General features: G+C 42.5%; 1 protein-coding gene across 3 annotated transcripts; it reads left to right on the top strand.

Annotated features, from left to right (window-relative positions):
• The first annotated feature begins 6 nt into the window (after positions 1 to 6).
• LOC146185896 (acyl-CoA-binding domain-containing protein 5) lies at positions 7 to 27,929 on the top strand. 3 transcript variants are annotated; one of them, XM_084606832.1, is made up of 11 exons: positions 7 to 85; positions 156 to 220; positions 1,182 to 1,311; positions 2,492 to 2,564; positions 2,815 to 2,853; positions 6,047 to 6,203; positions 7,074 to 7,151; positions 7,607 to 7,686; positions 14,383 to 14,665; positions 18,365 to 18,591; positions 22,829 to 27,929. In XM_084606832.1, exons 2-11 carry the CDS (start codon positions 160 to 162, stop codon positions 22,961 to 22,963), a joined length of 1,263 nt encoding a protein of 420 aa, XP_084462958.1. In that variant the 5' UTR covers positions 7 to 85; positions 156 to 159; the 3' UTR covers positions 22,964 to 27,929. The 3 variants fall into 3 exon arrangements, with proteins under 3 accessions (XP_084462958.1, XP_084462959.1, XP_084462960.1); XM_084606833.1 differs by having other exon boundaries at positions 40 to 220; positions 14,386 to 14,665; XM_084606834.1 differs by lacking the exon at positions 2,815 to 2,853 and having other exon boundaries at positions 40 to 220.
• The last annotated feature ends 23 nt before the right edge of the window (positions 27,930 to 27,952 follow it).

Raw genomic sequence — 27,952 nt, 5'->3', positions numbered from 1 at the left:
AAACAAGTTATGGTCTAGAGAGTGGCGCCATCAGCTGGCGCGACCAGCAGTCACCAAACGGGTAAACCTACAGGCGATCTTGCAGGTAGCTGACGCTTTATAACGAATTCAAGGCCTTATGCGTTATAGTTTCGCATTGTTTCTCTTCCGTTCAGCGCTATGACGACGGAAGAAAGGTTTCACGCAGCTGTCGAGGTGATCCGGGGCCTTCCGAAGAACGGTGAGCAAAAATGGTACCACTTGCGTTTAACCTATTTAGAGCCTGTCATGGGACAGTGAAGAAAACTAAACCAGTAACAAATAATCCTTGGGACTGCATGCGCACCTTCATGCAACCAATTTAGTAACAAAATCTGCAGTTCCAATAAGTGTGCATCCTCTGCGATATTTAGCACATCATGGACAACATAAAGGGCAGTGTTGGAACCAGGAAAAGTCGTTGAATCGCTTCTGCGTCGAATATTTGGAGTCGTGTTTCCTTGACGCGGCTTATCACTATAATCACTGTCCTTGCACCGCATCCAGAGCCTTCGCTTGCTGTGCGGTACATATTTTAAAGCAACTGCGCAGATGCTATATATCCACGATTCGATGCGATTGTAATAGAACGGTAAACAGAAAGAATTACAGTAAAGATCTGCGGCTACTTGCCCGCCAACAGCACATGTGCCCATACATTAAACCTGCCTGGACGAGGCCGGAAATTTGTCACGACTTTCACCTGACCGGACAGAGCCTGACAATAATAATAAGTTAAAAAAATGCGGCCAAGGAAGAAGTACGCGCATGAGGAGAAAGTAGGCCCCGAGCGAGAACAATCGCCCAGTATTAATCGCGCTCACTCTTTCGAAACTTCTCATTCGTGCGATGCATTAAGTAGCCGCTGCTTGCGAGCCTTTGTGCTAGCGAGGCAGCCCACATGCCGGCCGGACCTGCAAGATTTCCTTCAATTAAGGAAGCGTACATGGTTGTAAAATGCCTGACAGTGGGCATGTGCCCTGCGTGCACTCGGTTTACAGACTTGCTTATATCGTTAAAAAATTGTCACTCTGCCAAGACTGAGTATTCGAACTCTTGAAAAACCTGGGAGCAGCTCCGTTCTTGAAGTCTTGGGTTATTTGTGCAGCCATTTACGAACTGTGTCAGTATCACTTTCCACACTATGTCGTCTTTCTGCACAGGGTCATTTCAGCCTTCTCACGAACTTCAGCTGAAGTTCTATGCTTACTACAAACAAGCGACTCAGGGATCTATAGAAGAATGCAAAGTTCCCAAGCCGAGGTTTTGGGACATCGTGGGAAATGCAAAATGGTACTGTGCTGTGCACTTCGCTTTCTGTTGATGTTTTTTTGGGAGTGCCGCTTGCGCAAGCTGTCTGTAGTGCTTAACCGAAAAGAAGCCCAATGCCTCAAAAATAGTGCTGCCATGTTTTAGTGTTATTAACTTTGAGATATTGCATCACCATAGAGGCAGCAGCAAGCTTTCTATTTGTCTTTCAATCTATAGGAATGTTAAGACATGTCTGGTAGCTCTGATGTGTCTAAACAACTGAAGATCAATGACCCTATTTTTATGTGTATCTTGTGCTTGTGTTCTCGTGCTGTAGCTTACATTAGTGTGATCGAACAACTTGCCCGCGCCTCTACCCGATTGGAAGACTGCTTTTTCTGAGTGTGCACAATATCTTTGCCTTGTGTGGTTTTCATGTTCTACTGCACCAGTGAATTTTATAGGGATGTGCTGCCAATCTCTAGGCATAATGTTTAGTTTTTTGCATTAAAGTAGCATCATTACCATCCATGAATTTGTTAAACTGCTATATTATGTTCCTGCTTTTACTGCTCTTCAAGGCTTAGTTGTGACGGACTCAAATGAAAGAAGTGCTTTTAATTTTAATTTTGCATGTTATTTCTTTTTCTTGTCAATGAATTTATGGTTAATTGTAAAAATTTTTATATTCTTTGACAGCGGACATTGTGTTGCATATGAAAATTTAGCTGGATGTTTGTAACAACACCAGTTTTCACCTTTAGTTGTGCCGTTTGTACCTAGTGTTATGATTGTCATTCTGAGAGTAGGATCTTCACTGTTGAAAACTCCAGGGGATGAAAGTTACTGCCACAATAGTTGCTGACAAAGTTGAGAAAGACAACTTGCTTGCCGCGATATAGTCGCTTATATCGTGAGAAGTGTTACTTCGACTATGGTGTTTGATGCTTACACTATTTCTCTCTTAACAGAGCTTTATTTTTGTAGAAACTTGTTTGTGTAAGCCAAGAACATCCACACTTTTTGCCATTGCCTGGAGAAAATAAACAGTTGCACTAACTGTACTCCCTGACCCCTTTTTGTAATCTTTATATTGTGCGTATGCACAAGGCTTTGTTCTGTGTTTTGTACATTTTTCACACTGTGAAGATTTAGATACAGAGCTTAGCATAGCTTGTGCTCATGCAGAAATGGATGTTTTTTGTTTTTTGTCTGGTTTTAGGGATGCTTGGATGAAGCTTGGTAACATGTCGAAACAGGAGGCCATGGAGAAATATGTCGAAGAACTGGTCAAGGTATTTTTTCACTGGCGACGGCAGCAACTGGTCTTAATCTTAGCTGCTGCATGTGTACTGCTTATTTGTTCATTTCATCCTGCTTGGCAATTTTATTGCTCTTGTATTGTCCGATTGCTTTGTTTGTAGCCATATGTGTTGCAAACCTGCACCTTGTTCAGTTTTTCTGCATGCAACCTTTGTTTTTATTTTCTATGAGTTTTTGGGTTCTGCTTGTTTTCTGTTATTTTTGTTTTGTTTCCATTTCCAGGTTGTTAAAAAATGTCAAGAAAATGCCACAGAAGAGCAGGTATGGCCGTGCATTCAGTGCATGTTGAATGTACAGAAAAAAAAAAAACAAAGGTCTAGCAATAGAAGGTCGGTACTTGTAACATGAAACTTCAAGTTATGTTCAATGTAGTCTAATTGAACATTGCCTTGCTAAGTAACTCAGGAGATGAACTGCAAAGAATGATTGATGACCTAGACAGGAAAAGTAGAAAGGTAGGCTTAAAAATCAACATGCAGAAGGCTAAGGTAATGTTCAATAGCTTAGAGAAGGAACAGCAGTTTTTATTAGGTAACGAAGCACTGGAAGTAGTAGGCGAATATGTCTACTTAGGACAGGTAGTAACTGCAGATCCGGACCATGAAAGGGAAATAACAAGCAGAATAAGACTAACTGGGATGGAGCGCATTTGGCAAGCACTCCCAAGATTATGACTAGCAGCTTACCGGTATCGCCCAAAAGGAAAGTGTACAACAGTTGCATCATACCTGTACTTAACTATGGAACTGAAGCGTGGAGGCTAGCAAAGAGGATTCTACTTAAGTTGAGGACAACGCAGAGGGATATGGAAAAAAAATGGTAGGGATAACGTTCAGAGAGAGGAAACGTGCAGAGTGGGTCAGAAAGAAAACTCAATTCACTGACATTCTAGTAGAAATCAAGAAGAAGAAATGGACATGGGCAGGACATATAGCGTGAAGGAAGGATAACCGATGGTAGCTTAGGGCAACAAACTGAGTTACAAGGGAAGGAAAGTGTTGCAGGGGGCGGCAGAAAGTTAGGTGGGCGGATGAGGTTAAGAAGTTCACAGGGGTCAAGTGGATGCAGCTAGCACAGGACCGGATTAATTGGAGGAATATGGGAGAGGCCTTCGCTGTGCAGTCGGTATAATCAGGCTGAGGATGGATGATGATGAATTGAACTGTAGGTCGAAGTGATAAATATCCCTCAGAGGGGAACCTTCAAGCAACAGCGGTCGCCTATTGCTCTGACTTGCTCCTGCTAGCCATCTGTGATGCCATGCTAGCATAGGCAAAACAGTTCTTGCCCCGCTGTGGTAGTTGGAGCACTTGACTGCTGTGTCCAAGGATTCACGACCGAATTTTGGCTGCGTTGGCCGCTCTTCGATGGAGGTGAAAAGCAAGACGCCTGTGTGCTGTGCAATGTCAGTGTACGTTAAAGAACTCGAGGTGGTCTAAATTTCTGGAGCCGTCCACTACAGCATCTCTCATAGCCAGAGTCGTTTTGGGACATAAAACTACACTAACCAAACCAAATCAAGACCTCTACATCATGCAGAGTTGATAGCATTGCTTGCTGGGCTTCCTTTGACAGTTATTCCCTGCTTCGTCCTTGTACTGTACCCCATTATAGGACATACTATAAAAATCCGCATATAATGCAAGGTTTTTTTTTTTTTCTGATTTTATCATGTCAGATTTCTGCCTTGTATTATATGCGGATTCGAAAAAAAATTGCAGCCTAAATTTGCAGTTCAGGCCTCATTATTAATCAGGAGTATCAGAATACTTCTGGGGCACACATGCCGTGTGCCTGCACGGTGCTAGGCGCGAGCGCGGCACATGATGGCCAGCTGCTTGTGCGCTGCTGTCCAGTGTCTGAGCTGGAAGCGACTTACTGGTTTTAGTACAGCCAGAGAACCGATTGGCGGGCAAACATGGTGTGCTCTTCACATCACTGTGCTTAAAACTCTCCTATCACGCATCGGCTTGAGAAGGGAAGGGATACAGTAGCGACACGTGAAGGTATTCATGATGCCTAGTGCGGGATTACATTGGACGCGAAAGCCCGGAGCGTGTACGTTTTGCTGGGCAACAGTGAAATGTAGTTGCAAATAAATACTTCTGCTGATGTTTCCTTTCTCGCATTATACACAGATGAAAACTTTTTTCCCCGTTTTTTTTCTATTCCAAACTTACACCTCGTATTGTATGCGGGTTCATACTATATGCGGGTTTTTACGGTATTTTGGACAGTTCATAGATATAGTATGCATTTGTTGTCATGAAGAAACATAACAGAGGGCTCTTCTGTACTGTTAATGGCTTTCCCCTATTAACACCTCTTCTCTAGGCTGCACAACCTACTTTTACCTTTTTATCCTTGCAGCGTCTATGGTATCGAAAAACATAGAGCATGTTTGGTCTGATTTCACAAACAGAGGCTGAATGAAGAAAAAGAAACTAATATTTGTTTTGCTCATTCTAATGCCTTTCTTATTTTCTCGGTATTCAGTGTGTGTCGATTCAGCATTTCACATGCAGAACCTTGCTCCCTTCCACGTCTGCATGAGCATGAGGCACTCTGCACGAACTAAAGGATCAGTTTCATACTTTTCCGCATGACTTTGGCTTGGGCACACTTTCTCGACATGTTAAAATTTTTTGGCTTTCTAGCTAGTTGCATGGCTTTTGTGCATTCGAATGGCTTTCCTGCGTTTGCATGTGATGTATGACACATTGTTGCTCGCTCCTTATTTGCCCAATCTTTGCGAGGGTAGTGAAAGGTAGTCTGAGATTATTAAGGTTTCCGTGAAATGTCTTTTTTGAAATATGCAGCAAAAGCCACTCATCATGGCTGTCAGAACTGTATAAATACAAGGCGTGGCAGATTTGTGAAAGCTCATATAGAAAAGTAGCAATCTTTAATTATTTAACAGATTGCGTCTCTGGAAATAGGTGTAGACAAATTTGACAGTCTTTTCGATTGGCAGTTTTGATGGAAATGTTTGTAAACGCCGACTATAGTTGGTTCAGGTGATGCTACTGCTTTCTGAAGTGGTAATTTGAGAGTACATATTGTTTGGTTACGGCAATGTTTGACCTTAGCATTTTGCAGCTAATCATAGCATGGGTAGTGTTTTGCTGCCTATGCCTTTGTCCCTTGTCACATAGACATGTTAAATCATAGAAACAGCCTCTGTCTGTGCATAATGTTGCCCCCCCCATCATGGACTCAGTGAGTGGTGGCTAAACAAATAAGAATTTTAGTGGTCGTTTCAGGCCTCAGTTTGCACTAATGGAATGCAAGTTTTCTTTTTGTAATTTATTGTAGAAAAATGCATCTGCAGAACCATAATGGTGTGAACCAGGCTTGAGGGTAAATCAGTGCAGTCATTGAACACTGTGTTCTTTAAGACTTGAGCAAATTTTGTGGCAGGTAATGATTCCCATGGGGGTTTCTTCTTTTGCAGATTGTTGAGGCGATGTCTTACACCGACCATGTGGCCAAGTTTGTGGATCTGCTTGGCCCGTTGTTTGATTCTGTACCACCACAGATGGCTGCCGCATTGCCACAAGCCAAAGTGAATGGCAGTCGGGAGTCAGAAGATGACATAGAGACAATTGAAGGTAATCACACAAGTTTACAGTCAGACTGCAGACTCAACGTTAGTTACGAGAGAAAAAGACAACTTTGCTATTTAAAGGGGTGCTGCAACGAATTCTTTTTGTCGTTGTTATATCATAGGGTAAGCTTAGCAGCTTTTTAACTTGTGCGCTCCTTATTTTAGCTCCGCTGTCTTTATTCATCTGTTAGTGCAGAAATAGAATAGGCGTTGCTTGAGCTAGTGTCCTTAGTAGACACATTTTTCTTGAGAAGAACAAGTAGTGATCACACTTCTGGAAAGTTGTATACTCTGGTATCACAGGCAGCTTCAGGAGCATGGGAAATCTAAATGGCACATTTGAAAGCACATTTCTAGAAAATATAATGTCAAAAATGCACGAAAAGCGCATGATAATGACCTGGAGCTTCCAGAGGTAACATGTCACTGGCAGCCGTCGAAATGAAAACTAGTTGTGTCCAAAGCTAAGAGATTGCCAGCTTCCTGTGGTTTGATGGGTATGTCTCTGCGGCTTTTAAGAAATGGCAACTTGCTCAGTCTGCTCTTTTTGTTTGTCCTGTTTGGCATCTTGCTTTTTGCAGTTTCTTAGCTTGAAAAAAAAGCTATTATTGCAGGAAGAGATAATTATGAACTGATAGACTTTCCGTATTGGTACTAAGAAAGGGGACAGTCATGATTATGTGCACTTTTCCTTTCCTGACATTGTGACGTATACAATTGAAAAAGTTAACACATCTTGAATACGATGCACTAGGGATTAGTGAACTTGGAAAATTCTGAGGCTCCACCGTGATGTGTATTAATTTTTGCATCCCTGGAAAGAACCTTTTAGAGGTCTTTTGGTTATATTCTCTGTTTCCACGATTCCTTGCAGCTACAGAGCAAGGACAGGCTGTATATGCTAAAGCGGACAAAAAGCAGAATGAAGACAAACCTGAGCGGACGGCAGCAGGTAGCGTTTTGTGTGCATAAACCCTGTGAAGTAACACGTGACAAATGTGTGTACAACGTGTTGATGGTAGTTACGGCAGGAATGAATAGAAGGGCAGTCATAAATGTTAAAACATTACATGCCCTTGACATTCAACTTGCGCTGAGCCGGGGTTAAACTGTGTGGCTTCAGAAATTGTGTGATGCATTCTGAAACGGGTCTGCTCAGCACATTTGAAAGAAGGGTTCTTATATGCACTGCTGGCATTTGAGCAAACAAGTTAATAGAATTTAATGAAAGTAACGTCTTTCTAGATTTGATATTGGTAATATGGCTCGTTTTGAATGTGGCAAGTTTTTGACTGTGGGGCTATTTAGCATGGTTTTGAGAAACTTCTTTTTACTTTGTTATTCTTGCTTGGAAGGTATTGAAGTGTGTAGGGTGATTTTCTGACACTTCAAATTTACTTTCTTCAGGAGGAGGAATGAACGGCCACAGATCTGACTTTGAGAGTGAGGAAGATGAGTTTTCAGACACTTATGACCACATGGGAGACGTGAGTGCTTTTATTTATTTATTTGTTATTATTATTATTATTATTATTATTATTATTATTATTATTATTATTATTATTATTATTATTATTATTATTTTTCATTTTTCTGTATCAGTTTTCAGTTCTTAGCGTTTGAGGCATTCTTGCGAGTATTGAATAGCAAATAAATTTTTGCTTCTGGAGAAGCGTGGCCATAGTAGGTTATTAAATCCTTTATCAAAAGATTAGAGTCCAACGGGTTTGCTTCTAAGCAGTGTAGTCGAACTTGGAGGGACAGGACCAACAGTCTTCTTACCGTCAGGAGACTTGCAACACTTAAGGATGCAAGCAGCGCGGTGTGGCTCAGAAGCAAACCCATTGGGCTGCAGACGTTTGATAAAATAAAATACATTTTTCCAGCGTGCAATTCACAGGATGAGCTAAGGAGACGGGCACAGGATGAATGCTGGGGTACGTACATCTTTAAATTGGTAGATAATGATGGTACGGCACCCGAGACAAACACGTGCATCGCACATTACCATATTTACTCGCACCATGCATGCACTTTTGCTAAGAGTGCGAATAGTGCTTTCTTCTAACCACAATGAAATTGAATAATGCAGTTTAATCACTGAACTAAATACGAATATAGTAATGTAAGGTACTTCAAATACAAATTGAGTTGCAGTACAGCTGAATCAAATGCAAATCAAATGCTTTGAAATCCCATTGATATGATCCCACTTAATGCATTTATTTATTTACATATACCTTACAGGCCTCCAGAGAAGCATTGTGTAATGGGGGACAAATACAAAGATATCCGCAAAGTGGGTTAAAAAACAAAACCACAATTGCAAGTACAGGAAACCAAGACATCGGCATGAGATTTTTTTTTTTTTTCGTTTCCAGACCCTTTTTGTGTTCAAGAATTGAGTTTTATTTACTTTCATTTTACTTTTTTCTTTTAAGTAAAAGAATTTAATTTTGCTTAAAATACTTTTTTCTTTATCAAATTTTGGTAAGGGATTCCTCAGTTTCGTGCCCTTGGTGTGGCAAATTGCAGCCCTTACCTTGGCAGCCTGTTGCCTGTGGGTACCATCTTCCCAATAGCATCTCCATTGTTTAATGTTTTGATAAGGTCACTTAAAGGGGTTGATGCCCCGGCTCCTTGTGAAGCTTGCAGAGTGCCAAGTTTTAGGTGCTGTTTGTGGTTTGCCGCATGCCGCTGGAGCAGGTCAGAGCGATGAAATAGCCGCTTAGCTTGCTTCTGGACATTGAGAGACAAAAGTTCAGCATGAAATGCAGGTTATTCAAAGCACCGTAATCAAAGTAAGGTTTTGTGCTAAGTAAGTTTCAGTTGCAGCCCCTCGGGGGCTGTTTTGGATAATATGTTCTCGGATAATATGTTCCAATTCTCAATTACCATCATATTAGCAAGATTCTACTGTATTTGTGCAGGTATCCTCTACTTGTGCATGTACAGTAAAACCTCGTTACTAGAGACACTCAGCCCAGCCAAGAAAGACATCTCTTATAACCAAGGTTTCTTGTAACCAAAAATTTTAAAAACATTGAGGAGTCAGACTAGATCAATTTATTGCACATCAGCATATAAGTGCGTTTAAACAAATTTACACGCATTAACAGGAAATTGTTCAGAATGGCTTGAAAGAAACACCCCATAGTAGTTTGTCTTTTGGACGTTTTGTGAGTGCAGACTGTACTAGCTTCCTTCCAAATTTCTGGAGGTAAAGCACTTCACTTTGCAAGCCTTCTTGTTGCTCGCAATGCTTTTGAAGCACTTTGAGGTAAATGTAACGTTAAAGTAATGAACTATGATGTGTTTCCTTGATAACTAATATTTTGCTCACTTTAACAAGACTTTAGACATTTGAGCTTGTGTCTGACTCGCAACTATGTGGACAAATCGTCGAGCAGAACTGCCCAATGTAAATACCAACAGCTCTAGAGTCCGACTGGTCCGACGAGCAGCGTACAAAGCGGCGGACATTGTGGAAGCTGGGCGGAAATCCAAGCCAACATAAATTCAACTCAGTAGTCAGGCACTATAGAAGCAGAAGAACGGAAATGTCGGTGCAGTGAGGCAGTAGTCGCAACCATGCGAGGTGTGACATCCACCTGTGAAACAGAACGGAGTCGAGCCAAGGGAATGAAAAGTGAACCGCATACGAGTTTGTACGATGTCGGTCTCATTGTGTGAGTGTATCCGGGTTGTGCCTCTTCTAAAGTCTGAAGAATTTATTCTAGGTGCCCAAAAAAGTTGCCCTTAGTAACAGAGTGTCTCTTGTAACCATGTCTTTTGTGTGCAATGTTGTTAACGCGGCAAACATAGGAAAACCAACCAAACCATTTTCAAGAGTCTCTTATAACTGAACCACAAGGCTGTATCTTAAGTACAACTCTCTTTGTGGTAAAAATGAATTCCTTAAATCCTGAAATCTGTAATGTATTCACTGTATGTCGATGACCTGCAGATAGCGTACACATCCTCCAATGTATCAGCATGTGAAAGACAAGTGCAGCTTACCATAAACAAGCTAGCGACATGGGCAAATCAAAATGGATTTCAGTTTCACCACAAAAAACAGTGGCTATTCTATTCTCTCTGCGACGAGGCCTACAGACCGGCCCGAACCTGCACCTAAATGAAACTACACTGCCAATAAGAAACGAGGACAAATTTCTCGGTGTAACGTTTCACAAGAAACTTACTTTCTTACCACGTATCAACAACCTCAAAAAGAAAGCTTCCCGATCCTTAAACATACTGAAAGTGCTATCACGGAAACGCAGGCATTCTGACACGTCTTTTGCATGTCTATCTCTCAGTAGTACGCTCTTTCCTAGACTATGGATGTGTTGTGTATGGGTCAGCAAGACCCTCTTACTTAAAATGTCTAGATCCTGTGCAAAACCTTGACCTGCGCCTTACAACTGGCGCATACAGAGCATCCCCCTTACATAGCCTTTATGTAGAAACAAATGAACCAACCCTCGCAGAGAGAACAACAATGCTTACGTGTGCTTACATACTAAAAATTAAGTCCATCCCAAAACATCTCTGCCACTCTATAGTCACAAAGTGCCTATCTAGAACATTTTCAACAATAAACCCCAAGCAACAAGACCACTAATTCTCCGTTTTGAACAGACATGCCAGGAAACAAGCATACTTGATACTCTTCCAAATGTTGCCCATAGTCTCGAACCAATTCCACCTTGGTACAGTTTCTCTTCTGTATGCGACCTCTCACTAACACAATTTAGTAAAAAGCAGACACTACCTGATCGTATAATACACGAGTTCCTAGCCTTAGAGGAAAAGTACAAAAATCACACAGCATTCTATACAGATAGTTCTAAAACAACTTTTTATGTTGGTACAGTAAAACCTCGCTATAGTAAACTCGGCTATAGTAAAAGCTCGGATATAGTAAAGTTAAACTTAAGTCCCAGTTCATCTTCCATAGACAACTGTACATTTTCCCTCCTTTATAGTAAATACATTTTTGGTAAAAATCGGTTATAGCAAAGTGCCCCTGACCGCGGCGACGACTCCCATGATATGACATTGCCGCCTGCGCGCTACCTAGAATCGCGAGAAAAAGATATTTTGTATTTGAAAACAAAAATAACATCGAGTGCCCTTTTGAGTGGCTTTACCATTAGGCTTAGCAGCATTCAGGAGAAGCAGTAATATGGAAAGTTGAGCTAGTTGGTACATGATTGCAAATTACGAGCGCTGCGACGGAGAACAACAACGAGAGAGTAATGACAAGGACAGGCGCTACTATCAACTGAACGTTTATTCGAAGAACACAGATTAAATACTCGCAGAAGACAACCAAAGGCACATGCGCTTCACAGATTTTTCCTAGGTATCCAGATAAACAATCTCACATTCTTGGATGCTTACAGATGGTGAGCTCACGCACGTGTCACTGTTCTTATGGATGTGATATGACTCTGACAGTTCTCTAGTCTACAAAACCAAGATTAAGTTTAGACACAAAGATGAAATGACTAGAGAACTGTCAGAGTCATATCACATCCATAAGAACAGTGACACGTGCGTGAGCTCACCATCTGTAAGCATCCAAGAATGTGAGATTGTTTATCTGGATACCTAGGAAAAATCTGTGAAGCGCATGTGCCTTTGGTTGTCTTCTGCGAGTATTTAATCTGTGTTCTTCGAATAAACGTTCAGTTGATAGTAGTGCCTGTCCTTGTCATTACTCTCTCGTTGTTGTTCTCCGTCGCAACGCTCGTAATTTGCAATCAGGAGAAGCCTACTTTACGGAGGCCTTGGAGCCGCGAGAGAAAGCACACAGCGCATAGGGGAAAAAAAAAGAAGTAAAGCTGTCTACAAACATGGAAAGTAGGCGACGCGGTCCATTCAGAAAGTAAGGAAGAGTAAAAGGTCAGCAAGAAATATGAAAGGGGAAGAAACAAGGGAACATTCATAGCACTATGCAACACGAAGCATGAGGCAGCGGAGGCAAGAAGTGGAGGGGCAGCGTGTGCGGTCTTGCAACACTAGACTGCCATGCGCATTTATCATTTATTGCATTTTAAAAGACGGAAACTGCAAAAATTAACACCGTGTTCATGTAAGGCTTTGGTTTTCACATGAAATCAAACTTGGTTGTATTTGTAGCCAGAGTGTCCTCATGCTTAAGAGGTACTTTTTATAACTGAAAAAAATTGCACGAAGAGATTATAAAAGAGACGGAAGGTATTTCAAATTTTTTTTTTTTTTCATTAAGCAACAAGACGTGTTCAGTAAGTAGGCATTTAATTACCAGACAGCATCTTCAGGATCATGTTATAACCAACAATGCCATCTCTTTAGCTGCGGAAAAGGTAGTAAAGTGCAGCATTGAAAAAAGTATAATCTACACAGACTCACTCAGTGTAATCACAGCACTACATGCCAGAAATGCAACTTCTTAGGAAAAATAATACATTGCATAAAAACAACTGAAACACGGGGACACGAAATGAAATTCTGCTGGGTGCCAAGTCATGTAGTGATAAATGGAAATGAACGAGCTGCATGTGCTGCAGCCACCCGGAATGCAAAAATAGAACCAGTAAATGAACCTCGTAAAAATTATCATAAAATACTTACTTTAGGTGAAAGCTTATTTTTAGGAGAAAGGTCACTCGTTGACATTTCCTTCATATTTTCATTCCTAAAAAAAGCGAAGTTTTTAAATAAGTTATAGAACCTATAATAACTTTTTAAAGCCCCTTAACCAAGTTCAGATTTTAAACCTTACTTTCGGCGCATGATGGCCTTAGTTGCCTATGTGCCATAAAACACAACACAACACTGTCTTATAACCAAGTATCTCTTGTAACCGTGTCTTTTGTAACGAGATTTTACTGCATTTCCACAAGACGGCCAATCGTGCTTAACATTCAAGTGCTAGCAGCTAAACTGCAGTGCAGTAGCTGTAGCTGTTAGAAGAAGCAAAATGATATATACGTTAAGAGGCTGCATCGTAAAGCCAGCATATTAGACTTTATGACATTGAGTTATACGGATAGTAAAATTCAGAACTTTTCAAAACTATTTGTATATTTGCATGTGCCTAACTATTTTTCTTGAGGTGGTTCTTTTTATTAAGGGGTAAAGTAGTAAACTAGCAAATTCTTACATTAGACAAAAAGTAATGTGTGTGTTCTTTGTTGAAATGCGTCTGTCATGTGAGTAAATGTAATACATTGTGGTTTGATGCATTTTCTTTTTGTTCAAGTTCATTTCAATTTGCGGTTCTTACATTTGATGCTTACATAAAAAAAACACCTGGTTCATTGAAAGTCACAAGGAAAAATGAATTACTCGTATACTATTAGTGCAGATTAATGTCGAACGGGCTATAGCATGACTGGGTGCAGAAAGCTGAAGTCTCCTGTTGGTAACCTTGAAGAGAGCACTTAACTTTTTTGCTTGAGGCTTTCCTGCTTCTATCGCACCTGATACTGCTAGTTTCTATTGTGTTGCTGTTGCATCATTCTTTGTTTGTATTTAAGAAAATTGGAGGTCACACTTTCTTTGTGCTCACTTGTTGCGCGAAAAACAATGGCTCTTGATAGCAGGTCTCTGAAGCTTCCTGTTTCATTGAAAGTATTCTCTGTCATACTTCTCACCTAACAGCTATGGTGCATGGAAAGGCAAAGATGCCTTTTTACTTATCTGTGTCAAGATTGTATGCTATTGTAAGGAAAGGTCATTGCATTTTCTTGTATGCGCATGTACATTACAGGCCTCTTAATTTGTATAATATGAGGCAATGTAAGGAAAGAGGGGCAACATTTAAAAGTTGCATTTTTTTCTTTAATCTCGGACATGTGCGGCATACTGCAAGGATTTGAAAGCCGTGACATCCTGTGTTGCGCCATGGCTGTGGAAAGCTGGCATAGGAGACTATGTGCGACCACCTCATGTTCATTCTTTTTTCTTGCGTGATGCCTGTGCTTAGTGTTTTCACGTTCATTTTGCAAGCTGTCACTTAGATTGACTTTCTGCGAATGAAATGTACATGACAATTTTTTAGTTAGTTTGCTTCTGAAGTTTTTCAGTTCATTGGTTGGCATGCAGAGTTAAGTAAATCCAGTATCGTCGTCATCAGATTATCGTCTTTGTGCTTAGGTGCTTTGTCTTTGCTTTGCACTTGAAACCAGGAGGATGAGAGTGGATCTCCCGAGCCTCGGGAGCAAGAGGCTTCGGGCATGGTGGCCAGCGCAGTGAATGAGGCCCTGCTGAGCGGCTCCGACCGCGTCCTGGTGCAGGACGGCCAGAGCCAGCTGTGGGCCTTTTACCCAGACGGGAGCAAGCGCCCCAACGGGGAGCTGGCTTATGTACGAGGTGGCGGGGATGACAACCCTCACCGGGGTGCACCAGGGGCCCTACCCAGGTCGGGACCTGGGGCAGGAGGTCGCCTGCCACGTTCTCACCGTCGAAGGGGTGAGTTGAGTTTGGAAAGTGAGCTTAGATCTCTTGAGAGGAGCTGGTTGCCTGCCTGAAATAAAGATGGAACCAGTGATGTTGAAACAGCCGGTCCAGACTGATGGCTTGTCTGTACTAGTGCATATATTCGCATGGGAAGAACAGTGGCATTTGTACTTGGGCCTGCATAGTATATGGAGAAGCAAGTTTGCGGAGTGTAACAAAGATTGTGATAAAAAGCCAGCTGGACAGCAGATAGTGAGAGGAGGAGTCTTAGGAGGGAAGAAAATGGGTGAAAGGAGGCAGTGTGTCGTGTCAGAGGCTGCTGGGGTGGTCACACTGTTACTGTAAAAAAATACTGCCCTGCTGGTGCGTGGTGACACATTCGGTGGTGGTGGCATACGATGCGAGAAAGTACCGTATTTACTCGCGTAATGAACCCACCTTTTTTCCAGATAAGTTGACATAAATTTGGGGGGAGGGTTCATTACGCGGGGAAAAAAAATTTAGATATTTTTTAGGTCGAAATTTCATGTCACAATGAAGATAGGAAAATCGCAATCCCAACCTTACCTTTATAGTAAAAACACGTACGCGATGAATGGGAATTAAAAATTCATTTTTATTTTCATGCTGCTGGCTGCTTATGGTCTGTCTCACTCGGGCTCGCTATCTGAATCCACGCTTCAACTGGTCCGCTATCTGAATCCACGTCTGGTCCGCGTTCCCGATTTGCGACAGCAGGAACTTTTTGTCCTCACGGATCCGAATGACAAAGCGGTGGAAATCACGCACTTTGTCCCCACAGTCTGCCGGCAGCCGCTGGCATAACGTAGTACGCCTTCTGAGGCACAACCCGTTCCGGCGCATGAAACGAGTCGTCCAACCACTGCTCGCCTTAAATTCACTCGCGGCAATGCCGTGACTTCTTGCAGTGGCCCGCGCGTGATTCTGTATCAGCTCGTGGGATACGGCACATCCTTCGTTGCGGAGCCTCTTCACATAGCTCAGAACTTCTTCCTCGACGCGAGGAAACTTGCCCTGCTTCGGCCCGCGAAAGGCCCGGCGATCTTTCTTCGTCGCTCTGAGTTCCTCTTGTTGATTCCTCCAGTAGCGCACACGCACGGGGTCTACACTAAAATGCCGTCCAGCCGCGCGATTGCCATGCTCCAAAGCATGCTCCACGACTTTGAGCTTAAAACCGGCCGTGTAGCTAGCGCAACGCCCCATCGCACAACGCGCAGAAAATGCACAGCACGCACGAAATAATGCAAAGGTCGTTGCGAAGCACTTAAACAGCAACAAAATAGGACTGGCGAAATGGCGACCGACGCTGTCCAAGTGCGTTGTCTTTACTTCGTTCTGCCGCCGCCGCGCATGCATGGCGCTATAAGCAGAGGTTTGCTTTGCATTTAATAGATGGCACTCGGCAACCTGCATCATCATCATCATTGTAAAAAAAAAATCTAGAGAAGTTTGACAAATTGGTTCGAGAAATACAAAGAAAATAGCCGAGCGTGGTGGAAACTGCCGTCACCCCATTTCAAAGAGGACGCCCCAGTAAAGCCCTTTGCGCATCCACCAACGAATCATGCAAGGTCAATGAACGATCAACGAAAGCGTGCAGTCGACGCCCGCGTCACCCGCGTTCGCGTCGCCAGTGTTCAGCATCGTTGGCTTCAAATGATGTTTATTTTATCACTGCGCGATCAGACAATTTTATGATCGTCGACAGTCGACAGCGCCGGCCAATTGAGCCGAGATAACGCGAACATGCTGAACACCGACCCTGCGGGCGGGTGCGCGTTATGACGTAAAAAAAAAATTCAATTTTCGACGACAAAAGTGGGGGGTGGGTTCATTACGCGAGTGGGTTCATTACGCGAGTAAATACGGTAATAGTGCTTGGCTTGTCACGGAAAGGGACTACCCAAACTATTCAAAAGTGCCAAGGTTTTGAACCAGTACTGGTCCTTTAATTTTTTTTTTCTTGCAACCTCGGAATTGAGCATGAACTAAAGCGGTTAAAAGGAATCTAGCTCAGGACATACTTCAGCCCCACTTTCTTTGCAGCACGGCACACTTTGCTGGGTTTATTTTAATTTCTTTTCACTCAAGATATGTTTCCATGTGTGTTAAGTCTTAAGGCACCAACAGCTACTCCAGGCAGAATGGAAATTGTTTCTAATTTACGAGATGCAAATTACCCTTCTTTTTTTTTGCCCTTCTTTGAAGGTGCAAAAATTGTAAAGGCTGACATATTTCACCCGTAAATGAATACTGAAAAGTCTAGCAATTCAGTGATGATTTTTCATCTGTGAAGACAGTTTTTCTTGGTAGAATTAGTGTGGCAAGACAAAGGGAGTTGTTGTTGGGAGGCAACTTGTGCTGGGTTGCAAATTGCGCAGAATTCTAAACCATCGTTACCACGCGAAGTTGTAACTCCTGACGCATTCTCATTGTTCCCTTGAATGGTTTCACAGGCTAATAGAATCAACAAATCAGAAGTGACTGATGTCTTCCTTCATCGTGAAATTTAGCCCCAATCTTTTCAGTCCAAGCTCATCAAGACCACTTGTAGATATACGGCTGCCCTGTGTCACACATTTCCAGATTTATATTTCATCATTTTTCTTCTGCAGGACAGTGATTATGATGAAGTTTTTCATAGATATTTTCTATCTCTTTTAAATATGTCCCTCCTTAACCTTGATTGTGAAATGCATACTTCACTGCTTATATTTACTTAAATGTTTTTAGCTTTCCTTTCATTCAGACATCTTCCGGAGACAGTCGCAAACTTGAAGCAGAACATAAGGGCAAAGTCCAAAATGAAGGATAAGTGTGAAACATTCCTAAATCTTTTTCTGCATTGTGTGTGCAAAGAAAAAAAATTTGCATACTCCAGCCCCTAGAGGGATTTGAACCAGTGACAGCATAAAAAGAGAGGCTTCGTTTGCTGACGGCTAGACTATTTCAGGCATATTCAAAAGCTCCTATTTCTTTGTTGATGCACAGAAGGAAAGCAACCTATCTGACCCTCCTGATGCCTTACTTGGTAGGGTAGAATTCAGCGATCCCAGGAGTCACACATGTCAAGAAAGGGCAGTTTACTCAGGCATTTGAAGCAGCATGTACTTATCTCACTAAAATGTACTCTTCATGGAGCACTGATACATATCGCTGAGCATGGCGATTCTTCATGGATTCACACAACAGCTAAGGTCGCGGATGAATCCATTGTGTATGTTGAGTCAGGGGACCATTCACATGCCGCAAGCATTCTCGCGACAGGTGAAAATGATGGGAAAAAAAAGCAAAAAGGAGCTCTCTGCCTTCCATCCGCACCATCCACTGACACTGAATTCATCAACTCCAGTCATGTCATGCATGGTTCGTCCTCAAAATCTGCTATTTCATCCATTTTGTGAATCCTGTGTGTCAATGCATGATACAGCTTTTCTATGTGTGCAACAGTCTTCAAGGGACAGAACACTGGAATTTAGGCATCAAAGTTTTTCCAGCTCAATGGAAAAATTGCTCTCTAAAATATTCGAGTCCATAGCCCGGAGTCACCTTTAGTTGTGCATAATGTTGTGGGTTGGCCAGAAGTGTCTCGTTTGAACCAGAACTGTGTTGTACATCTTTGTTCTTGTCATAATTTGGCCACCTGCAATGCTGAGCTTTGAACAGCGACGGATTGGCATGTGCTTGCAGAGACAGATGGGGGAGCAGAGGGGGGTCCTTCCTGGCCGTCGCGGTCGGGGCGACTGCCTGGCGGTGCAATGGGCGGCATGGGCAGCGGTGGTGGTGGTAGCGGCCGGCCCCAGTTGGCCCTGGAAGTGAGCGAGCAGCTGGCGGTGGCTGTGCTGCGCCTTCAGCACACCATGGACGAGGTGGTGGCGCGCCTCGAGGTGCTCGAGACCTTGCTGCAGCATGCCAAGGTGAGGGCTGTGTTTGCGGCAGGCCTTTCCCAATGATTTTTTTTATTAGCCCTGTGCTGTTTTGGATAACAACAATGACCGAACTCTTTCACGGTGTGTGCAGGTCCTTGAAACCCTTTGAAAACCCTTGAATTTGGAAACTTGATTTTTCAAGGCCCTTAGAAGTACTCTTTCTTTTTAACCCTTGAAAGTCTTTGAAAAATCGTGTTCTAAAGACTGGAATCGATGTTTACACTGAAAGCAGCTTGCAAAACTCATGTAAAATGTTTATTTTCTCGACACATATATTTCCACTCGACATTTAGGAGTTTTCGCAAGTTTGACGGATGTGCATTATTGTTCGGACACATTGAGGGGGTGTCATCGTTTGTTTCAAAGAGTGCAGTCATATCACCATTCCCATCACCGCCCGCTTGGTGTGTTGCTGTTTTGCGTTCCACGTGTGTTGGCATTTGACTAGACGTGACGATTTTGCATAGATGAGATTTCAGATAGTTCTTTGCGTGTGAATGCAGCAGTCCCTCGATGCAAAAGAAGAATGCCTGGAAAGTAAATTCAAAGCACGTGGCTGCGCCACATCGACTACAAGGACTGCATGGCTCCGGATGTAACGAATCCGCACCGAGCGAAATGCAAGCCATGCGGGAAATCAGAGTGCATTGAAAAGTCATGAAGTCATTGAAAGTAATTGAAGAAGAGCAGCGGCAGGATCGGTGCGCGAATATTTTACTGCTAGCATGAACGTGTGACCCATCGATGCTCCATCGCAGTCATGTGATGTGAACAACGCTTGAAAGATCAATGAACTGGTGACAGATGCGGAAATTTTGTGGACACTGAGGTTAGTCTCATCCCACTGCTCCTACAGATTGTCAACTGAAACAGATGAGCTGTTCAAGCGCATGTTTCCTAATAGTGAGATTAGTAAAGACTTTTCATGCAGTGAAAAGAAGTGCGCTTATGTGACGTCACGGTTTCCGACCCTTTTTTCTGTCATCGCTGCAGCAAGATATAGACCGGTGTGAAAGTTGTCATACTTTTCGACGAGCCTGCGAATGAGCGCCTGCAAGAGAAACAAATGGATGTACACATAAGATTTTTGGACTCTCGGAAAAAGCGCGAGATACTAACATCTGTGTTTGTGGGGCATTCGACGGCAGTCGGCATCCAAGACTGCTGAGTGCACAGGGATCTTTGCCACTGGCGAAGATCCTCCAGATATCAATGCATGTACTTAATTTGAACCTCCAGTTCTTCAAAATGCTCCAATGCCGTCTACAAGAAGACTACCAACTCCAGTGTCTGTGGCCACCACACAATCCACAATGTCGACAAAGACATCGCAGCGAGTAATTGGGGACTTGACACCATTTTGTCTAGTCTGTGTGCACTGTTTGAGGATTCCCCAGCTAGTAGAAAGGATTTTTCAACAGTCACTGGACAGGCAAAGTTTCCCTTAAAATATGTTGCACGTTTCTTTGTTGAGAATATGTCTGTCGTCTAAAGATGTCGGGAACTGTGGAATGATGTGCAGAAATATGTACAATCTGGGAAGAAGAAGCGAGTGAGGCTGCCAAAGTGTGTGTGTCCTTTCAGGACATTCAGTTGGACTAGTTGATACAGATGTATATTTGTAAAATCAAGTAACAATGTCAAGCAAGAAAAAGGACACGGGATGGGCGCTGACTCTCAATTAAGGTTTACAGCCTACCGCATGGCAGACAGTTGGAACGTGTAAAAGTGTGTATCACAGGAGGTAATGACGAGCTAGTCTTCATTATGAAGTGTGATCTGACAGTTGAAAGTGGATGGGTTGGCAGGGCAAACATTACTTACAGAAGGCAGGAGTGTGTCGAACCCAGCATCGCCCCTGTTCTTAGTGAAATTTTTATCATGTATGTGGATTGGGACCTCGAGAGGAACTGCACCGAGAGACTGCACCGGTCATGTTTAAAGTATAATACAACCCTAGATCAACAAAAATGCTCCTTAGTTCTCATTGAAAATGGCATTGTCGGTTCCCGCCTTCGGAATTCATTGACAAAATCCTGCCACCAAGGTCTCAGCGATAGTTTCCAATCTCAACTCTCTGAGATTAGGCTTGTCGGGCACTCAATATTTGCAATAACAGAGGCCTGGTCTCGTTTGTTCAAGTGGGTGAAATAGCAGGACACTCGGCAATCTCGTGACAATAAAGGGGAAAAAAGGGGTGACAATAAAGGGGTTGCTGCTGCTGTTCTTTACCTGCATTGCATCAACTGTTGGTTGAAAAGGTAGCAAGTCGATATGAAGTAAATGTAGCTATATTAGCTCCCATCAAACTAAAACAGTAGAACTCTAGAACCCAATAAGCGAAACTCTGTTGAATGAAAATTATGGATAAATGGAATTAAATAGGGCTGTTTGGTTAGTTTCCTATTTTTTCAATAGTAGAAGTATTAATTACCATAGCTTAAATTGCTCAAAAGCTAGATCCCATCGAAATCCGCCCGGATGTACTTGCGCTCACACGACCCAAATTTAGTCTCACAACTGTGAAAAAATTCTTCATAGCCAATGCCGCAGTCGAAACAAGCCAATCTAGTAGCCATCAGTGGCAAGTGCGATATTTTTAGCTGGGCCTACTTGCGATCTGTGTTTCTGCTGTTTTGGCACAATGGAGACCTTGAGGAAACTTCTGCATAAAGCGCCTTCGCTTGAAAAAAAAAAATTGAATATTCTTCAGGAGCTCGAGAGGAGCAGGTTGTCAAAAACTGAGGTTGCTAAAAAGTTTGACGTCCCAAAATCAACGCTGTCACGGATTCTGAAAAACAAAGCCACGATTCATGCTGCTGTGAAGAGTATGACTTTTGCCTCAAACAGAATGTGGATGAGGACAACGCCACATGTGGTTCAAGCGGGCGTGAAGTGCTAATTTTCCTATAAGTGGTCCCATTTTGGAACATACTCCGTTTCTCTTATTATATTTGTGGTTGCATTATATATTGTGTCTTGCATATGGGGGGCCAGAGTTTAAATATTTTCCTAGCGAAATCTACTGCCCTATTCGAGCAAAAGTTTAGCTCACAAGGTAGCAAAACTGATTAAACATTGGTACATGCTTAAATTTTCGGGAAGCGGTGAAAAACTGCTGTAGGTGGCGTTGTGCAGGTTTCGCAGAGGCGAGCCAAGTAGCGGATACGACAGGCTGCTCCACCCGATGGGCAATGAGGCAGCCGAAAAATTCCAGGGGTGCACTTAAGTCTGCTTAGGTGCAGTAATGCGAAGCATTTCTGTCACAGCGCCTGGTTCATTTGCTTGACGCTAAGTTAGCGGACCTTGGCTGCACTCGGCCAAATGGCATATGTGTATTGCTTGTGACAATAGCATCAATGTGACAGCATCATCAATAGCGCGCTACCTGTCCGAACACCAACTCAGGGACGTCTCTTGCCCCTCCGCCATCTTATGGCGCAGCCTGTCGGATCAACTGCTTAACTCGTTTGTGAAAATTGTGCATGCCGCCGACAGAATATGTTTTGTCAATTCTGGAAAACATAAGCAAGTGCTGATGTTAAATCACTTCTCATACAATGTAGACTGCAATATTCCACTTTGTGGACTATATTAGCACTTGAATAGGACAATAGATTTTTGCATAGAAATTTTTTAACGTTCAGTTGCCAAATATGTAAGGTTTTCTACGTGTAAATGTGATATTTTAAGCAGTGATGTAATCTTTCATCACTGAAGAGAGGAGTCGCTGGAGAAAGATTTGATGTTGGGAAAGGTTGAGGGTCGCCGGAGAAGGGGTAGGCAGCGAACGCGATGGTTAGATGGCATTCTCGAGGCATTGCAGATGAAGCTATGTGATGTTAAGAAGATAGTGAGAGACTGGAAAGCGTGGCGTGACATGGTCCATAGGGTCACGAAGAGTCGGACACGACTGAACGCCTGAACTGAACTGAACTGTAATCTTTCATGACTTGGATACAAATCCTGTAAATTGATCCTACAGATCTCTTTGGAGTGGCATTTTATAAACATGCACTAAATAGTGTCTATTTGGTCCAGCTGGCTATTTGTGTGTGCAATACAAATCAGTGCCATAGTTCATAGATTTATCAGGTTTATTCATGCTAATGTGTTTCTGTCCTGCCATCTTGCAACTGTGGTTACAGCATTGGTGTAAAGCATGGGGGTTTCTTCAATGTAAAGGAGCCCTCTGGTTTGTTGTTTCGTCTATCTGTCAACGCAGGCTCCGCAGAACCAGCGCTGGTGGCTGTTTGGAGGTGTTGCTCCCCACGTCCTGATGCTCTTGCTTGCCTGGCCCGTCGTTTTCCAGCTTGCCTTCTACATCTTGAGCCATCGCAGGGGCAGGCATCTCCGATGAGTGCTGTTTTAGGGCTCACACAGAGACGTGCATTCCTCTTGCATGAAAAGCCGCCGGCTGTTCGGAGAAATCCTTCCTCGTGCTTGAGGAAGTGGCAGCAGTCTGGTGCCCCGTAAATTAAAGGAAGCCCAATGCTTGTTTTCCAGAAGTTCCATGGTGAATGTATACACGACCGTAATGGTCAGTGAGTCAAAACAGTGGGAGGGGGGCCTTGTTGTTGTAGCCCTTGAGCTCCATGACAGCAAAGCACGTATGAAGTGCAATGGGGACTTCACAACAGGGCTTGTTCGCTGCATGGCGGCCTAGGATTTTATAAAAACCATTGTACTTCCTGTGACAAACACTGGATTGATCACAAATCTCCATGCCAAGTGGCCTGCTTTTGGCCTATTTTTTTGAGCAGATGAGTATGATATCCGCTGATCACTCTTCTTAAGTTTGAGTTTGGCGGAGTTCATTGCAAGGCTTAAAAATGCATGCTATGGTTTGGGAACATTTGACACGGTGTAGTCATGCTCAGTTACTTTCAACATACAAGATACAGTCAGAGGTTCTTTCCTGACACAATGGAGGCCCAGTGGTGTTGAATAGTTAGGCACCTAGCTGCTAGTCTAAACAGTTGTGGGCACGGTTGATTTCCATCAAGAGCGAACCACACTTGTTTTCCGCAGATACATCGGAGGTCGCGCTGAGGATAATTATATGTGTGTGATGTTGAATGGTTGCCATGATCCATTCGACATCCAAAGTGAACAGACGTGCGAGCGCATTAGTTAACCGCACAAAGAGGAAACGATTAAATCTAAAAAAGCTCATTTTTTGTGGATGCTCACATTACCTTGGTTTAGTTGCATTTTTGTTTCTCTTATTACTATACAAGCATGTATAAAGTGATCTTGAATTGTTACCTATGGTAATGTTGCCCGTCTGCTGTAAGACAGCCCTGTTTTTCTTTTGCAACTAATAATGGGGGCGTGTATTTTGCTTACATAACATCTGCCAATTGTTTGTGTCTTAACGAAACTGATTGGCCTTGTCTGTCCGGGTGGCATGATGCACTAATGTATTACCCGTAATACATTAGTGCAAGTTGTCACATAATCCGCAATCTACACCAAAAGTATGGAGGCCACTGTATATAGCCAGGCTGCTTGTCACGCTGTTTGAAGAGGTTTCTGTTCTGGCTCCTCTAGTGTCCTCGCCCTTGGCCTGTTTTTAGAGAATAAGGATTGTTGTTCCTAAAAGCTTCCCTTTCGCACCGTGATGATCCTTAACTTTATGTGTATGTGCAATATGTAAAATTGCCCTTGTGTGTTCTTATGTTAATTTGTATACTGTGTAAGCTTAGCCTTTTTTTTTTCGACTCTTCTGTCTGTTTGAGGGTCTAGCTTCGGATAGTTTTTAACTTGCTATTGACGAGAAATGCTATTCGCGCAGTGCATTCAGTGTTTCCTTGCCAAGTACAAGGGAGCACTTTGAGAATGTCTCTTGTGATAAAAATTATGTGCTGGTTTTTTTTTACTTCTGCCAAGCAAATTTGTGTTTGAGCTGGAGTCATTCCTGTGCATTGTCGCTGACGACGGTAACGCATTGCTATCCCGCACTTTGCGAGTGTGCGTATATGTAGGCATGCATGTAGTTTCGTCGCCTTTGGCAGTGTACACAATTCCGTCCTCAAATGCGCCTGTAACTTGGCCTTTTTTAGGGCATATTTGTAGCATTTGCAAACCTGAACTGAAAATGAAGACAGCACTATATTCATCTTAATGTGTGCTGAAGTGTGATAAGGGACCAGACATGAACAGTATGCAGTCATATCATACTGTGAAGTGTCCAGTGTATTAAAATATATGGGTAGATGTTTATATTCAACAAACTTGAAAATGATCAAGCTGAGGATGAAAATGCCAAGTTCAGGACGCAATAGGATCCAAAGTATGGGAACTGTTGTGTATGCAAGCATTTCTGCACACAGGGGGACGTTCATTGGGCGGAATACATGCAAAAGACCGTCCAGGTTTGAAGGAAATGTATGGAATCTCAAGTAGAACCTTTCAAAAGTGTAAATAAGTAGCAAGGAAAAAATTGTTACAAGTGCTGTTGCAAGCTTCTTTCACATTCACTTTTCAGCCTTTTTTAGGAGTTTAATGCAGTGTAACGGTATAAAACTCATTATTTGAATCAGGTGCCCCTGCTGCGTTGGCTTAATGGTTAGGGCACTGACTACACAATTCAGGGATGCGAGATCAAATCCTGGCCGCGCAATCAAGGCGAAAAGCAAGGTGCCCGTGTGGTGATGTACAGACGTCAGTGCACATTAAGAAACCCTAGGTGGTTTGAAATTTCTGGAGCCCTCCACTATGGCGTTGCTCGCAGCCCGAATCATTTTGGGCGTTAAACCCCGTAAACCAAACCAAATCGAACTTGTTGCATCACTTATATCTTTCTCCCTTTCTCTTTAGCCATTACATTCCACTATTATTTGAGCGAAATGAGCCTAATGAGAAATCTTAATGAGAAGTATACTGGCTCTACATAATATCAAGCCATTTCTCAGAAGTGCAGAAATGCAAAGTACGCCCAACAGAGGAAATGGAAAGCTGATCCTTTGTGTCGAGAAAAGCGTGCACTTTTATATCTTGCAACCTTCTTGAACAATGATTTCTTTGACTTTCGGAAAATATATTAAACTTTGGTGTTTGCTACTTCAAAAGTGTGTTATCCTTTTTTGTGATTACGATCAGAAAGTTGACAGTTTTTGGAGGCTCTAGTTAAATTTTGCTCAAAACAGAATTCTTGGAAGCTTATATACAGTCGGTCACTTCTTTGAAACTGTCGCATGAGTGGCAAGCAGCACTGGAAATTAAGGTAGAGGAGAAAGCATGCGAGGATCAGGGTTGAAGTGAGCATAGTCTGCTAGGCTGTTCCGATTAGTGGAAGTCACCCCCTGCCCATCATCGGCCGTTATGCATCTTGGTCCGAAGAAGCTGTGGCCATGTTGTTTTTCTTTGCTGCTGCATATATAGTGTGTGTGGTATAGCCCAAGAGTGCATATTTGCAGTAAACATCCTAGTGTGCTCAAGAAACCAGTTTCACTTGTTGCAAAAACTATGCGCTGAGCACACTCGATATCAGTACGTTAATTTAGGTATAAAGAAACACTTTCCAGCTGCAACTCGCAAACATGGCCGGTACCTTGCGCCGGACATGGAATGTTGTGCACCTGCACCAAAGTAAAATCTACAAAGTAGATTGAACATAAAACAAACATTTTAATTTGTTTTGTGGGGTTGGCTCGCATGAAGCAGAACAGCCAATTAATCAATGGCAACTTGAGAAAGTTGTTCACTGATTATGCTGCCAAGAACTTTATAGTATAAGTAAACAAAATTGTTAACACATTTCAGTGCTCTTTGCATAACCATGACTAGATTGCCTAAATCAGTTTTAATTATGACAAAATTATTCTTAGCTGGCAGTTCTTAACATGATGAAAAAAAATTTTGGCATACCATTTCTACTCTCATTAAAATAAAAAAGGAAAAAAATTGAAGACTGCATGCAGTAGGTGTTAAAAAAGAGAGCACAAGTGAAGAAAACAAACAAACACTACACAAATTTAATCAGTGGGTTCAAGCTGAATCTGTTTAGAAAATTGCTAGCAAAAATCACAGCCATAGGTTTCAAGATTACAGCCAGTCTTTGAAAGTCATTTTCGAAGTCTCCATCTTGAGAACTTTGTGTGTAACTAATAACGCTGTTATTACTTCTTGTTCACTCTGGACAAAGATGAGTACTGACAACTAGTAGTCCTGCTAGTCGAGTGCCAAAATTGGATGATTGGATAGCCACGTTTGTTTTGGATTGCACTATGTCAGATTAAATGAGGTGGCAAGGACTCAGGATCAAGGGGCAAGACTCCCTATTGCCTTCAACGTTTCTCCAGAAAAAAAAAAAAAAAAAAAAAAAGCCCCCCCCCCCCTCCCCCTTTTGTCTCAGTCACGTGTTTGCACTCTGGTTATGATTTTTTACAGATTCTTTGATCCTAGGATGCCCTTAAATATAAAGCACTGTGTGGCTGAGCAAGCAGACTCGTTTATGCAGCCTAAACAAATCAAGTAGTCACAAATGTCATTCACTGATCTTTGTTCTGAGAATTATCATGATTAGCTGAACTGAACAGACTCTGCAAAAATGACTTCGTGTATGTACTGTCACGCTTGATATAACTTGCACTGTGCCCGGGGCGTGCTTGGAAACAAAAGGGAAAGGATTTCGCTGTTCCAGCACTTTGCTTTCTCCCCCTATGTCGTCTGGTCTTTGCAGTTATTGCGTCGCCAGCACTTGCGTGACGAATGCAAAGCATGTGTTGCATGTTGCATTCAGTTTTGTTTTTTTGTCATCAAACAATTTCTTCGATTGATATACGGCGCCAGCATGAAAAAACCTGTGCAAGGCTGAACACGCTGTCTCCTCTAAGAAATAAGCTCAGAAATAAGCTGCTGGAACAGCAGAATCCCTTCTTTGCTTTGAGGTGCGCCGCTTGTCGGTCCCGCCTTGCTTCCAGAAAGTGCTGTGGTCACACAGTTGAGCATTACAAGTCGTATCGAGTGCAGTAGTAGATCTTCATAAAGCTGCAACTTTTGATTTAAGTTTCAAGTGCATTAAACAAATGTACCTTTGAACAAGGCTCAAGGAGAAAAAAATATATTAGAAAGGTTGAACTAACATTCGAGTAAACACAGTACTACCGCTATTAACAGAAAAGTTTGGTGTCCCTGGAAGATGATGTTGCATTTAAATATTGGATGTCTTTAAAACATCCTTCCTTTGTTTTTGAGATTGTTAGCTTGTACACCTGAGCTGCCCTGTTATTTAAGGTGGCATGGTCATACTTTTTGTTCATAATAGATTTATATGTATAAATTTGTACATGCTGTTTTAATAAACTGCATTTTGAAACAAAGTTCCCATTTCAATGAAAAAAAA

Source organism: Amblyomma maculatum, chromosome 6 (assembly GCF_055883805.1).
Source record: "Amblyomma maculatum isolate TAMU_Amacu chromosome 6, ASM5588380v1, whole genome shotgun sequence".
Taxonomy (NCBI): Eukaryota; Metazoa; Arthropoda; class Arachnida; order Ixodida; family Ixodidae; genus Amblyomma; species Amblyomma maculatum.
Note: the sequence above shows the minus strand (reverse complement) of the source record. Positions and strands in the feature narration are given on the sequence as shown.

Bases quoted from the DNA above. Each gene is read 5' to 3' on its own strand.
- LOC146185896 (XM_084606832.1), top strand. From the start codon at position 160: ATGACGACGGAAGAAAGGTTTCACGCAGCTGTCGAGGTGATCCGGGGC. The intron at 221-1,181 runs GTGAGCAAAAAT...CTTTCTGCACAG, and splicing joins CCGGGGCCTTCCGAAGAACG to GGTCATTTCAGCCTTCTCAC. The intron at 1,312-2,491 runs GTACTGTGCTGT...GTCTGGTTTTAG, and splicing joins ATCGTGGGAAATGCAAAATG to GGATGCTTGGATGAAGCTTG.